Here is a 16,511-nt window from a genome sequence, read left to right as displayed (position 1 = left end):
AATATATTACATAGTGCTATGATAGAGTTATAATATATTACATAGTGCTATGATAGAGTTATAATATATTACATAGTGCTATGATAGAGTTATAATATATTACATAGTGTTATGATAGAGTTATAATATATTACATAGTGTTATGATAAAGTTATAATATATTACATAGTGCTATGATAGAGTTATAATATATTACATAGTGCTATGATAGAGTTATAATATATTACATAGTGCTATGATAGAGTTATAATATATTACATAGTGCTATGATAGAGTTATAATATATTACATAGTGCTATGATAGAGTTATAATATATTACATAGTGCTATGATAGAGTTATAATATATTACATAGTGCTATGATAGAATTATAATATATTACATAGTGCTATGATAGAGTTATAATATATTACATAGTGCTATGATAGCGTTATAATATATTACATAGTGCTATGATAAAGTTATAATATATTACATAGTGTTACGATAGATTTATAATATATTACATAGTGCTATGATAGAGTTATAATATATTACATAGTGCTATGATAGAGTTATAATATATTACATAGTGTTATGATAGAGTTATAATATATTACATAGTGTTATGATAGAGTTATAATATATTACATAGTGCTATGATAGAGTTATAATATATTACATAGTGCTATGATAGAGTTATAATATATTACATAGTGTTATGATAGAGTTATAATATATTACATAGTGCTATGATAGAGTTATAATATATTACATAGTGCTATGATAGAGTTATAATATATTACATAGTGCTATGATAGAGTTATAATATATTACATAGTGCTATGATAGAGTTATAATATATTACATAGTGCTATGATAGAGTTATAATATATTACATAGTGCTATGATAGATTTATAATATATTACATAGTGCTATGATAGAGTTATAATATATTACATAGTGCTATGATAGAGTTATAATATATTACATAGTGCTATGATAGAGTTATAATATATTACATAGTGCTATGATAGAGTTATAATATATTACATAGTGCTATGATAGAGTTATAATATATTACATAGTGGTATGATAGAGTTATAATATATTACATAGTGCTATGATAGAGTTATAATATATTACATAGTGCTATGATAGAGTTATAATATATTACATAGTGCTATGATAGAGTTATAATATATTACATAGTGCTATGATAGAGTTATAATATATTACATAGTGCTATGATAGAGTTATAATATATTACATAGTGCTATGATAGAGTTATAATATATTACATAGTGCTATGATAGAGTTATAATATATTACATAGTGCTATGATAGAGTTATAATATATTACATAGTGCTATGATAGAGTTATAATATATTACATAGTGCTATGATAGAGTTATAATATATTACATAGTGCTATGATAGAGTTATAATATATTACATAGTGCTATGATAGAGTTATAATATATTACATAGTGCTATGATAGAGTTATAATATATTACATAGTGCTATGATAGAGTTATAATATATTACATAGTGCTATGATAGAGTTATAATATATTACATAGTGCTATGATAGAGTTATAATATATTACATAGTGCTATGATAGAGTTATAATATATTACATAGTGCTATGATAGAGTTATAATATATTACATAGTGCTATGATAGAGTTATAATATATTACATGGTGCTATGATAGAGTTATAATATATTACATAGTGCTATGATAGAGTTATAATATATTACATAGTGCTATGATAGAGTTATAATATATTACATAGTGCTATGATAGAGTTATAATATATTACATAGTGCTATGATAGAGTTATAATATATTACATAGTGCTATGATAGAGTTATAATATATTACATAGTGCTATGATAGAGTTATAATATATTACATAGTGCTATGATAGAGTTATAATATATTACATAGTGCTATGATAGAGTTATAATATATTACATAGTGCTATGATAGCGTTATAATATATTACATAGTGCTATGATAAAGTTATAATATATTACATAGTGTTACGATAGATTTATAATATATTACATAGTGCTATGATAGAGTTATAATATATTACATAGTGCTATGATAGAGTTATAATATATTACATAGTGCTATGATAGAGTTATAATATATTACATAGTGCTATGATAGAGTTATAATATATTACATAGTGCTATGATAGAGTTATAATATATTACATAGTGCTATGATAGAGTTATAATATATTACATAGTGCTATGATAGAGTTATAATATATTACATGGTGCTATGATTGTTGTGCGTGATTTCAAGTAACTGAGTTAGATTTTTGAATCTTTCCTTGATTTCTCATCTTGACCTTAAAGACGGAAGAACAAGAAATGATTGAAACTTGCATTCAGATCTGGGCTGTATGAAGAAGAATACAGACGGAGATAATCAAGAATTGCCTAGCCTGCACACCCCGTGTGAACAAGGTGTTTTGAGCGATATATAAGGCTTTTAACCTGCAGAAAATGCACATAAATGGTTAGCCGCTTATCAGTGATAGCCAATAGCCTTACTGCTAACAGCCCTTATCAGTGATAGCCAATAGCCTTACTGCTAACAGTCCTTATCAGGGATAGTCAATAGCCTTACTGCTAACAGCTCTTGTCAGGGATAACCAATAGCCTTTCTGCTAATAGCCCTTATCAGGGATAGCCAATAGCCTTACAGCTAACAGCCCTTATCAAGGTTAGCCAATATCCTTACTGCTAATAGCCCTTATCAGGGATAGCCAATCGCCTTATTGTTATTGTTAACAGCCCTTATCCGTTTCAAGGTATACTCTAACAGCATATGAGCAGCATTTGTTATCTGAACTAGAGGGAACGTGGGGATACCTAACAAATCATTCTAATTACATTAAAATATGCACTATTATGTCTATTGTCACTATGACAACAGCATGGACAACTAATCAAATATTACAACTGACACAATCATATGCTAATAGATGCTATTAACGTCCTCACTGCGCGGTCAAAAAGTAAGGCGTAGAATCAGTGTCTATGCAATGATATACAGCCCCCCAAGGATAGCCGACGGCTCTCATATGGGCGGGGTTTAATGATGGAGCTCTGTTGGGATGAACCCGAACACGGCAACCGAACAAACAAATATGCTGAATAAAGCCCCTTGTAAATTTACAAATATTATGAACTGTAGTAGTTATTTTACTTGTCGGTTGAATTCATTTTGTTGTCAAATAAAAATAGTATTCCGATATTGTCACCATGATCAGTCAGTTGCCATTCGCAAGCATTCGTTATATTAATAGTCACAATCGTAAAATAGCCCAAATTCTGTTTTGTATTTAGATTTTGAGTATGAAAACTACACTACACAGCTTTGCCTGCTGTCCCATCTTATTGGCCAGGTAAAACAATGTGAGAAAGATGAGAGACTTTGTCATTTTCTATTAGGGGTGGCAACATATTAATCAAAACCAGGAAAAAAGGCCGTTGTTCGGGTAATTTTGGGTAAATTATATTCAACTTTAAGCATATACTACGACCTTTACCAATTTTAAAATTACCTAAAGTAGGTAATTTGAAATGTTTTATTTTGCCTGGATCCATTATTCTGGTTAGGTATCACCCCTACATTGTAGAAATTCAAGGTTTGCTATTATGAACCGCGGGTCTACTGACTGAATGAGCTAATGAAACGATAACAGCGAGTCGTGTTTTCCAAAACCTAATAAGGCAACGCGACCGCCCCGCGAGAGTTGTGTTTGCTTCAAAACCCAGGCTAGCACAGTCCTAACTGAGCTCCATCATCAAACCCGCCCATATGATAGCTGTCGGCTATCCTTGGGAGGCTGTATATCATTGGTCTATGTAAGCTATGAAAAAGGCTATAATTAGATCCATCCCAGTGATCCCTCATCTACTTACCTGGGGTTCTCCCCAGGAATGGCTGGAGCGATCTACATCTCCACCCCAACTGGAAATAAACTGGCACAAACCTTATTGCAAGTAGGGCACTTATATCTGCCTTCTTCAACTGTAACCAGCCTCACGCATGGCAGACATATTGTGTGCTGACACGGCAGCACTCTTAGTTGGTCTATTTCTTTACAGACAAGACATTTGAGCAGCTCAAGAAGAGATTCATCCATTTGTTGTCAGCCTGTTGCTTATTATATCTCTGACATGTCGGGTGTATTCCTGAATATTCTAAGATTTTCTGCAATTCAAAAATATTGCCTGTTGATAGAATTCACCTGCTAGCAGCTGTCACAGCTACTTCCTAATAAGTTAGCGTAAGAGTTTAGTTATCTAAAATATATGCTTAGGTGATTTATGAGAGGCAGCAAATCATCAGCTCCCTAGTTATGTGATCAGCAGGGTGCTCAGCAGGGTGCTCATCAGGGTGATCAGCAGGGTGATCAGCAGGGTGCTCATGGAAAACTAAAATTATTCATAAGTTCGAACCAAATGATTTTACAGCACAAGTTTGCTTCCAAGTGTTTGCATAGGTTTGGGAAGCAATGTTGGATTATGAGTTAGAGATACAAAGAGTTATCTGCCCTTTGTCATGAAGATTTGCTAGAAGAAAGAGGAGAATATACTTCATGTTTCGTAAAGCTCATGATTTTCATGTATTTGAAAGTGAGTGAACTTGAAGTGTAATTCTAATTTAGCTTTACTAAATATATGACATATATACCACAAATATATTACAAATATTTCCCGAGTATTATCACGAGTATATCACGAATATATCGCGAACAATTTTGCAGTTATTGTCAAATTAGAAATATTTCCGAAATGAGACAACAAGTATTTACTTCTTGTTTTACAGTAGTTTTCTAAACTCAGCTGAGCATTTGCAGTAGTTTTCTAAACTCAGCTGAGCATTTACAGTAGTTCTCTGAACTCAGCTGAGCATTTACAGTAGTTCTCTAAACTCAGATGAGCATTTACAGTAGTTCGCTGAACTCAGCTGAGCATTTACAGTAGTTTTCTAAACTCAGCTGAGCATTTACAGTAGTTCTCTGAACTCAGCTGAGCATTTACAGTAGTTCTCTAAACTCAGCTGAGCATTTGTGGAAATCAGCGTTCAAGAAGCATTATGTTTGAACAACATTGGGTGAACAAAAAGCAAATGTGTCTAATTACTTATTAACTATAACCCATTATTGAAAAAGAGGTTATTGGAGTTGTTCTCACTTTCTCCTCCATGGTTACATTGAATCTGCTCATGATTTGCTATGAAAGACTATTAGTAGCTTTTCCTCGCCTCCAACTCAAACAGCCTTCTGCAAAGCCACGGCTATTCTATCAATAGTGGGTTTGTTTCTGTATATATTATATATATTCTAGTACATTCTAGAGCTCATACCCTATTGACTGAAAAGTTATTAATTAATGTTATCAAGAAATTATTAGAATATCGGTTTGAACAATATATGACATAATATGAAAAGGAGTTGTCCACTTACATGTATATTCAATGACGATTAGGATGAAAGAGAAGTTGCCTTCTAATTTTATGCTTTTTTAACCATAAAGGAGCGTAGTTTTTAATGTAAGCCTAACAAGGCCGTATCTCCTTATACAGCAGCTCCTGTCATGGCAGTACCATTTTTTAGGCTCAAAATCTCGGAATTCACGTCATTTTTGCTTGATTTTAATAAATCTTTAAAAAGCTGAAGAAACACAAAATTTTCACTTATTGGCATTTTCACATTTTCCCCATATTGTAACAACACTAAGTCACGCGCTTCGTGAGAGGTATCGTTGATGTCCAAATTATCCCGCTCATCACCAAGTGGTCTTTTTGCAAATTCAACTGCAACCTAAAGAGATGATTGATGGAATGCACTGTTGGACTACAGTGTTTAAGCTGTGTGTCCGGTTATTTGAGCAATGTACTAGAGGTTGATTGATAATTAATTTGAGAATCAGCACCACCATCTCCATAATGGGGCAGAAGCAGGTAAACCACAGAAAGCTTTGAAGTTTACTCATTCTACTACTTGCTCAGTATTATAGACTATAGTATAAGTGCATTATTTTTAACATGGTGCTCTGTTAATTTTACTTTTAACTCTACAATATTATTTAATTAAATTATTTCATAGGAGACTACTCATCTCCTACACCATTCAGCATTGTGCCCGGTGATAATTCTACCTCATGCTAGCTGTGGCCGACCCCTTTAGCAGCTCCCATTCACATTATATTTTTAATAAGCGTTGTTAAAGACAATCTCAATAAACAGTTTTATATTTAGAAAACTGGATTATAATTTCAAATTTGCTGTTAGAACATGTGCCCCATCAGGAGCCAAGTGTGCTAGGTTTGCACCATTTTGATTAGTTATACTAAAGAAATTTCTGGGGGTGAACCCCCTCCCTCCCCCTCCCCTCCCACCAAGAGGGCGCTCAGCACCCCTCTCGGACTCTCCCCGCAGTACCATTTCAAACAGGTAGACACAGCCCTGATGCCTAATCACTAAGCTGTGAGAAGCATTATTCCAGCATTTGGTAAATAGATCATCGAGTTTTCTGAAACAGTTTTAAAAGATTCCATATTGGCTGCTCAGCCACTAGAACAGCATACTCAAAAAGCATGTTATGCAGAGAACAGCAGCCTGTGACTTCTTGCATTTACATAAGTGATTGTTTGAGTATTTATTATTTGTAAACTGATTACAGCTTTAAGCCTGATTGCATTGAATTGTATATCATGTGACTACTACTGACCTCTGACCTTGTTATGTGTTTACTGCGTTACTTGGAATTAACAAATAAAGACAGTTGGGCTCTAGATGTGAAGCAATAAGCCCGCTTACATTAATTAGCAATACACATCGATACACTACACTAAATTACTATAGGCCTACACTACAGAATATACACTAGTGTTGGGCCGGTATTTGGTTATCCGCTCTTACCGACACCGAGGGATTCTCGGTATCCGAGGAAACCAATCATTTTCGGTGACAGCTAGTTATCCGCGGCCGGTTTGATATGATCGGTATTTATCCGTAAAAGCCTATCGGTAAATGGTTATCCGGATAGATTTTTGTATTTGACCGGCTACAGCATTACCAGTGATGCAATGCGCGGGAGAATCTCCGGCACAATGAGCTGCTTATGAAAGAGCTCATTTAACGTCTCGCTCACAATCGCCATGTAACCTAATGAGATTACAATCGCGTGTCAACTGATGTTATGGTTAATTGTAAAAACGCCTCTTTGACAAACACACTAATCAAAAAGAGTCTTTCCAGCGCACATTGGCAATCACAACTTTTTTTCTCAGACATTCTTAAAACACAACACATGCGAATTAGAGTATAACTCTTTCTGTAAAATGTAAAACATTATTTACGTCTTTTATTTTATCAAATAAAAAATGTAATATACGTTTTATAGTATTAATATAAAACGTAATATATGTATTATATTTGATAAAACCCTCCGTTTGATATTTGATACGTTTGATAAATTTATACGTTTTATATTTGATTTATCCCAACCTGTGTTATATAAAAATAGGCAGTAGGTAAGCTGAAGTTAAACACAGACTGAAAACCATATACCGAATTACAATACCGACAATACCGAACCTTCTTAGTTGGCAAAGAATACCGAAGATGGTAAATACCGAGGATACCGACACCGGGAAAACCGATAAAAAAATGCAAGGATATCCTATCCGGCACTAAATTATATAGCGGCCCAACACTAATATACAGTCAATAACAATCATACTACACATGGTGGAGGTAGCCTTACTTGATCTTGAAGTACAGTGCAACCTCGGTTCTCGAACACAATCCGTTCCAGAAGGTTGGTCGAAAACCGAGTTGTTCGAGATCCGAAACAGGTTTTCCCATTAAAATTAATATATATAAGTTTTAATCCGTTCCAACATCCTGAATGTTTACCTTTTTAGTACTTTATACATTATTTTATGCATGAAATTGCACATTAAAATGCTGACCAACACATAAAAAGCAATGTGCATTTCAGAAAATGTTAAGCAAAATGGCAAAGACACAAATAACATCAACACAAATGTAACCCAGGCTAATCGTACGTTCGCGTTATCGTAATCTTCCATACGAAATATTACGCTAACATGAACCTGTAAAAATAAAAAAGGATAAAGAAAAGAATTATGAATAGGATTTTTTACTCGGCTACAGGATGTTTTTTTCTCTTAAAATATCTATCCAATGACACTTGCTTCTGCCTTCTTTTTAGCACTTTTCGGAAGTGGTTCATGATAGTGTCGTTAAAGTCATTGATGACTCTGGTGGCTGCAGCTTAATCGGGGTGGTGGAGTTTGACGAAATTCTGTAACTCGGCCCATTTGCTACACATTTGTTTAATCTCGGACAATGCGACAACAGTTGGTCATGGAGAGAGCGATCTACACTCATACGCCGCTCAGCATCCCACCCTCACGTACGCACTCACGCATCGTACCGGCGTTCGAACTCCGATTTTTGTTCAAACTACGAAGCAAGAATTTCTTGAATTTTTTGTTCGGACTCTGATTTGTTCGAACTGCGAGTCGTTCGAAAACCGAGGTTGCACAGTACCTATTATTAGCTACGCCACCCAAGACTGTGACTTTGCATCGGAGGCTTGCTGAGAAGGAAGAGGAGCTCCAACGCTTGGATGACAGACTCAAATTATTTGAGCTACAGCAGCAAAGTGATCAGGCTGTGGCAGAAGTGTCAGACAATGAAGAAGTGAAAGTGCGGCCACAGCAGCCTAAGAAGAGTATTTTAAGGACAGAATTAGCATTAATTGGAAAATTTTTCAGGCTCTGGTGCAACTAAGGAGTTTATAGAATGGTCAGAAAAGCTAATGTTGGTAATGCAGGACAATGAAAAGACAGACAGTGAAAAGAAAAGGACAATACCATTGTTGCTTGCGGGTGGAGCCTATAATTATTATAGTTCGTTGCCTAATGCAAAGAAAGCAACATTCGAAGGAATTATGTCAGAGCTGAGCCTACGCTATGGTAAACCAGATGACCAAATATGGAGCGCAACAGCAGAGCGTAATGCTCTTAAGTGGAACATTAGTAAAGAAACTATGGAACAATTTGTGGAGGACATTGACCGTCTGATATCTCAAACAAATAAAAGTGCGAGAGAGAAGTTAGAAGCAGTAATGCAAGGACTGCCAGGAGATGTACAAAAGCAAGTAATGTGCCATCGACCAGCCACAGTTGAAGCTATATTGGAATTTGCCAGGATATTAGCTCCTACAACAGGTTCTATGACTACGACACAACCGTGTGTGCTCCTGTCTTGACTGAACTACAGACAATAATTCAAAATGAAATTAAAGCAGCTGTACACGCCTAGACAGGAACAGAACAAGGGCAATTGTTATCATGCTAACAATAACACTAAAGGCAATGACAGTAGTCATAAGGCTAGAAGCAATAACCATGCTGGGTATATCAAGAACTGTCAACGATGTGGTAAGTCTCATAGCAAAAATGCATGTTATGCTTTTGGTACAACATGTCGGGGTTGTTGCCAGTGAGGGCATTTTGTGGCCTACTGCAGGTCTGGCAGAGTTGGGTCACAGCCTTCAGCTGGTGTCTCATCTCCGTCAGGGGAATCATCTCGGCAATAGCAATCAAATGTTCCTGTTCATGCTGGTTGCCTTGGGGGTTTGTCTGAATGCCTTATTCTTGCTGCCTTTGGGAGTTTTTCGGCTCGTGCACTTGTGGACACGGGAAGGGGGGCACAAACATCTTGTATGAGCATGACAACTCAAAATAGAATAAACCCTAAATGTAAGCTAACTGAATGTACTACTCCTAATCTTAGAAGTGTAGGTTACACAGTAGTTCCTATATTAGGTGTTACTGATGTAGAGGTTAGCATAGGTAGTTTTAGCTGTAGTCATAAGTTTCATATTATAGAGAATCTTAGTCATGACATCATATTAGGTGTAGATTTCATGAAGGCTCATAATGCCACTGTAAAATATGACAATCATGATGGCTCTTTGTTTCTGGAAGGTGTATTTGTTTCTACTATTGAGAGTTTAAATAAAGGCTTTCCAAATGGGAGTGTTCTCACAGCAGAAACACTTGATATACCTTCCCAAAGCATCGTTGTATTCCCTGTAAAATTATCTGATAATGCGATAGCTAGTGACAATAAAAGACTACGTGACTGTGTAGCTGAACCTCTAGAGTCTAGACTCTGGACTATATTTCTGGTCTATTGCAATGTTGCAAAGGTGCTCATTGTCTCATGAGCAGAGAAAAACCAGTCTATCATATATCAAATGACACAAATCAGGACATAACTGTTCAAAAGGGAATCCCCATAGCTAGAATTTCCCTTATCAACAAAATTTCCACAAATACCACAAAGAACATCAAAGACAGTAAACTAGCTGTCAAAGCTAATAATAGCCATTTAAATGTGCAGGCGTGTAGCAAGAAAGTGGTTCAGCTTGATGAGCAAGCTTCAGCTAATGAGCTGAACATTGACTTTTCAACACGTGCTTTAGATAGCCATGATGAGGCTGAGCTAGTTGCTATGGCAGAGGAAAACTGATGTTTTTGCCAAATCATGTGCTGATCTACATGTAGGTTGCACAGATCTGCATACTCACAAAATTGACACAGGTGAAGCACATCCAATACGCTAATTTCCTTATAAAACCTCACCAGTGATAAAGCAAGAAATCTCTAGACAAGTAAAAGGATTGCTAGAGCTAGGTATTATAGAAGAAAATGACGATTGTGAATGGTGCTCCCCTGTTGTCATGGTAAAGAAGTCTGATGGTAACTCTTAGCATGGCAATAGACTATAGGCGCATAAATGCTGTCACTAAACCAATGATATGACCTTTACCACTTTTCACTGAAGTCATAGATACATTAGGCAGGGCACATGCTGAAATATTTAGTGTGCTAGATTTAAAAGGTGCTTTTTGGCCATTAGACAAATATACCAACGATAAATTTAGTTTTATTACCCATGATGCAGTATATACATTCAACAGAATTCCTTTTGGGCTCATGAACGCTCTAATGTCATTTCAAGCAGTGATGTCTAAAGCATTAAAAGGTATTAGCTAGAAGTATTGTCTTGCATTTATGGATATCATAGTATTCTCAAAAAATTGGAGTGAACACAAAAAGCATCTGACTGAGGTTTTTGCTAGGCTTAGGAAGGCAAATCTTAAACTTCACCCAGCAAAGTGTAAGCTAGCTTGCTCTAAGGTTCCTTATCTAGGATACACAATTGGTGACAATGGTCTTTCTGTTAATCATGACAAAGTGAAAGCTGTGCTAGAATATCCTGTATCAACTAATGTTAGTGAAGTTAGATTATTTTTTTTGGACTAGCACAGTGTTACTCATGTTTTAGACCCAACTACAGTAGCTTTGCTAGTATGCTACATGAACTGACTAAGAGTAGCAGTAATCAGATATTTGTTTGGAATGCAGAATGTCAAAATTCCTTTGAGCAAATACACAATTATCTAGTCTCACTACCAATTCTAGCCTTGCCTAAAGCAAACTCAAAACCAGTAATATGGATGCGTATGACAAGGCGGTAGGTTTCATTATAGGGCAAATAGATCGTGATGGACAAGAGACTGTGATAGAATATGAGGAAAAGTGCTTCATGACGCTGACAAAAATTACTGTGTATGTCACAAAAAGGGTCTAGCCTTGGTTACAGCTATTGAGAAATACAAACACTACATAGCGGACAAACATTTTCTTGTGCTGACTGACCATATTTCTTTCAAGTGGTTAATAAGCAAATGGAAGATTAGGCAGGTGGTCTTTGTTGTTACAGCCCTACAATTTTGAAATACAACACAAGAGTGGCAAAAAGCATGGGAATGCTGATGGGTTATCTAGAAAATCATTTACAAATGACAATAATAATGAGAAAACAGTGACTGACTTGGTAGAGAACCTTCCTGTTTTAGCCACAGGAAACATTTATCATGAAAATGCACCCAAACCTTGTTTGTATGAGCTTGAAATTGATGGTAGTGCTTTGGAACAAATTGGTGCTAGGACCATAAATGTGGTCAGTTTTGATGCCAAAATAGACATGCAAAAGGAACCAAGAGATGATGAGAGTGATAGCACCTGGGAGTCAGCTAAAAATATTCCTGATTCTTTGATAGCCTAGTTTTTTTTCGTAGGAAGGGAAGAGGAGGAGTAGGAAGTAGTATGTAATTAGGTAGATTAGATAATAGTGTAGTATATAGTAGTTAATAGTGTAGTAGTCGTATATTATGCGTGTTTGACAATGTCTAGTGGAGGTTGAAAAGCATGGTGTCTGAGTAGTGACTTTGGAATTGTCTGCTGTTTGTGACTTGCTGGGGAGGTTCGCCGGCTAAACGGGGTTTCTCCTGTTGGCTTGTCTGAGCTCTGCTCGAATGTGCCGGGTCACGGAATGTCAAAGTTTGGTTAACGTGACGAATGCACTAGAAGCTTGACATGTTGATCGCCTATGAGACGTATTATTATTGAATTTTTAATCTTTTACCATACATTTTATTTTGTGTTATTTTGAACATAAATAGAAGAGGCAAATATCATGTGACTACTATTGACCTCTGACCTTTTTATGTGTTTTACTGTTTTACTTGTAATTAATAAATAGAGACAGTTGGGCTCTAGATGTGAAGCAATAAGCATGCTTGCATTAATTAGCGATACACATTCATACACTACACTAAACTACTATAGGCCTACACTACAGACTATAAACACAATAACAATCATAGGCCTACTACATGTATCTACTAATTGTTCTGTCTTTTCATGCTTATAGAGCAGGAGTAATAAAGAACCATACTTCCTCACCAGTCACCTCGCTTGCAACAATTATAGTTGTATATGAGAGCTTTTACTCATTTAGTATAAGACACCCTGTATGCAGAACCCATTGCAAGTGGCTAGTCAGCGCTGACATCCACAACATTATGAAAATCTGTAAATTGCATCCTTTGCAGGAAACACTGATCAACCATTTAGTTTAAGAAAGTATTAAAATAGCAGGTGAATCGAACAAGAGCCAACTCAACAGTTACACGAAATACTGAGATGAGCAGTAGTGAGTGGGATAGGCAGCATGGCCGCATGACATAAACTAACAAATAGTGACAACGATATTACCTAACCTACATGTAGACTGAGCATAGCAAGTCGTCTTTTGTCAAATAGAAATGATTATATAAATTGTCTGTGCAGTTTGTTATAAGCATCCAAATTAGGAGGTATTGTCAATCGAAGATATCGTGAATACTAGCAGTCTTACGTACCTGTGGGCTGAACGATTGCCTCCGTAGGGTGAGCCGATGAGAAACTAGTAAACGCGCTCTACTACTTTGCTTTCAAGGATTGTTAGTAAGCGTTGAATTGAACATCGCTAATACAATACTAATAACGAACTGACCCACTGAAGGAATAAACAAACGTTCTGCTCTTTGTTGCACATATTGTATACACTAAAAAAAACAGCAATTACATATCTGAATTATTAATTTATGTTATCAAATATATTTTATGTGTTAAAATCATAGACATTATTTCTAATTATTACCAATTTACCAGTTTTCAATTAGTTATATATTTTGCAGTTTCTCCTAGTAGATTATTAAAGGCGGAGAGTGCTGGGGATTCCCCGCTATCGAGACCGTGCAAAAGCGTAACAATTGCCGGAGTCGATCGGTCACAAGACTACGCTGATAAGTAGCCCAGTAATCCGCAATCCTTTCAATCGAAGCTTATTGATCACTTCTAAACCATTGGATAGCAATAGCCTGTTACAACCAACGGCCAGGTCATACTACTAAAATTGTATTTACCCTTTTCATTCCACTTTTATTCAACAATTCTGGGTAGGCAAGGCAAGCTATCCATTGGCTCATTGATGTATCCCAATTTTCTTGCTGAACTATAACATGTGACATCAAGACTAGTCATAAATAAAGAGGATTTGGTCTTAAAATATAAACATGGGATAAGAATTTTTGATTGAAAAATTGTATGATAAATCTTAAAGGTTTACTTCCAATAAAATTCACATTACAGTTATTTGGTATCAAAAGATTCACCATGTCTTACTCTGTTGTGTGGTAGGTGCCAAATATGTGGAAATGTGATTACAAGCGCTTAAAAGCTAAAAAACGAACAGTTAATCGCAGCCACACGAGACTGCCGTAGTTTAGATACTCTTTCCAAAACGGCTCAAATGTGACGTAGTTGAGAGAGATGGTTTCTGTTTACACTTTCATGCAACCTTATTCGTCGAAATATTTTCACAAATATACTTCACGCATTCAATAAAACAATGTCTATTGTTCTTACGCGTCTATTTATCGTCATTGTAATGTTGTCACTTTTAGCACTGATATTTTACAACTTACCGTAAGAAATCGTTAAACTTTTTAACCTTAGCTCGAAGGAGTACATATCATTGTCTAATAATCATGACGAGCCTGTTGGTCACCTATGATAATCAAAAAGTGGTGCAAAAATTATTTGCGAAGTATTGGGTCACGTGATCAGATTACGACTTGACGATTGAATAATGCCGAAACAAAAACGTAAAGTAGCGGGCATCTATATTTGATACGGGGTCTTCGGTAAAACCCGAAGTGTTTGTCAAAAACTAGTGCTACGATAAGTTTTAAATTGAGCTTTTTATTGGCCTTTCATTTCACGTGAGAACATCACGTGACAAGACAATAACCAAATTTCATGGCTACGTCATCGAAATAAAGAGATTCCAATCTACGCGACTTTTCGTTTTTGAGCTTTTAAGAGCTTGTAATCACATTTCCACATATTTTGCACCTACAATGCAACAGAGTAAGACATGGTGAATCTTTTGATACCAAATAACTGTAATGTGAATTTTATTGCAAGCCAACCTTTAAAGATAAGCATAGAGCTAACATCCAATTTTATGCTATTAGACACAATATGGCTGCATTTAGTTAGTATGTCAAGGGAAAAATTTTAAATTAAATATTTAATATATGAATAGTTTTGTTTTTGTTATAATTGTTGTAATAACTATTTGATACTTGAATAATAGTATAAATTGTATTGTTTTTGTGTGTCCTCTGAGGGAAATACTACAATGGTTCTATGTGCAATGGTTAGCCTCTGGACCTTGAATTCAATTTCTCCCAAGACAAGTTTTGACCGCAGACAAAGTGGCACTTCTGCCCCACAAAAATTAGACAGTTTCTATAAAGCAAAATTCAGCCAATAAATCAATCAATGGAGATGGGCACTACTATAACTTTCCTTAAAATTGTTTTGACAGTATCGCACTGTGGCCAATGATGAGCCCAAATATCAATGCTCACAACAAGTAGTGTTAGGGTTGTGAGGTCTACAACTGTCTGCAGGTAATCTATATACGTATATATTTCTCAAAGTATGTCGTCGTATGTCGTTTTCCAGCTATAGATCTTAAAATCTTGGAAAAAGTATTCCGTACCGAAGAAGATTCGATCTGGGACTTTGCAGTTTCCCAGTTTGACGCCTTGCCCACTAGACCACAAAAATCCAATTACTAGCTTGCCAATATAAGTCATTATATGAGAGTAAAACTTAACTGCTTTACGTATGACGCGGGTCATAGCATAACATAACGAGAAGCTGTTGCTCACATTATTCAACTGGCTAATAACAAAACTCTCACTACTTCTCATTGTTTATAAAACAAAAACTTCTCTCATGATATGTAGTTTGAAAGTTAGAATGGCAAATGTTGTTATATGGTAAATACAAATCAATTTTCTGTCCAAAGACTTTTCTATTACACGAGCAACGCCGGGTGGCACAGCTAGTTATCTTATAATCCACAGTAACACACCAGTGGATTGTTTCCTAGTTTCTGCGAACTCTATTTTCTTCAACTAGTTATATCTTGAAAAATACTACAACGACAAAAGTAGTGTTTGTTATACATTTGCTACAACTTTGTTAAAAGCACCTTACAACAAATATTAAACAAAATGAATTTCAGTAGTTGCAGATTTGGTATTTCTAGAATGAGTTATATTAAAGTTATATTCAGTAAATTTTAATTAAGCACTATCACTCCTGTTTATCACCCCGTCGCTTCTTTCTTTTTTTCTTAAGAGTGTTTGGCATCGGAGAAGAACGCTCCTCTTCTTTGATTTCATCATTGGGCGGTTCTCGAGATTCTTCTCGCTTCTCATCTGGATTTGGTAGAACAGGAAGAAACATTGTGCTATAAATACCAAATACATATGCCGCATCTTTATTAGCATCCACCAAATCATCTTGATTTACAAGGATATCAAGAGCTTGAGATGACATTTTTCCTGAATTTGATGATGAAGGTAACTGGGGAGATGGTGTGACAGCTGCTGGTGTGAGGTTTCCAGTTACACCTTCCGGGTATGTTAATGGTTTTGACATTCGCCTTTGAGGATTGGTTGGAACTCGGGATTGTCTTC

At 35.6% G+C, this 16,511-nt stretch overlaps 1 protein-coding gene across 2 annotated transcripts in view; it reads right to left on the bottom strand.

Moving 5' to 3' along the window:
* LOC137401656 (uncharacterized) overlaps positions 1-13,411 on the bottom strand; it is a 66,402-nt gene extending 52,991 nt beyond the window's left edge. For both annotated transcript variants that reach the window (XM_068088111.1, XM_068088112.1), the window contains exons 1-2: positions 13,332-13,411; positions 4,005-4,225 (exon numbers count right to left, since the gene is read on the bottom strand). In XM_068088111.1, coding sequence (XP_067944212.1) covers positions 4,005-4,157 — 153 coding nt within the window. In that variant the 5' untranslated portion in view covers positions 4,158-4,225; positions 13,332-13,411. The remainder of the gene's footprint in view (positions 1-4,004; positions 4,226-13,331) is intronic.
* Positions 13,412-16,511: the final 3,100 nt, after the last annotated feature.

The sequence above is a fragment of the Watersipora subatra genome, chromosome 8, assembly GCF_963576615.1.
Source record: "Watersipora subatra chromosome 8, tzWatSuba1.1, whole genome shotgun sequence".
Taxonomy (NCBI): domain Eukaryota; kingdom Metazoa; phylum Bryozoa; class Gymnolaemata; order Cheilostomatida; family Watersiporidae; genus Watersipora; species Watersipora subatra.
Note: the sequence above shows the minus strand (reverse complement) of the source record. Positions and strands in the feature narration are given on the sequence as shown.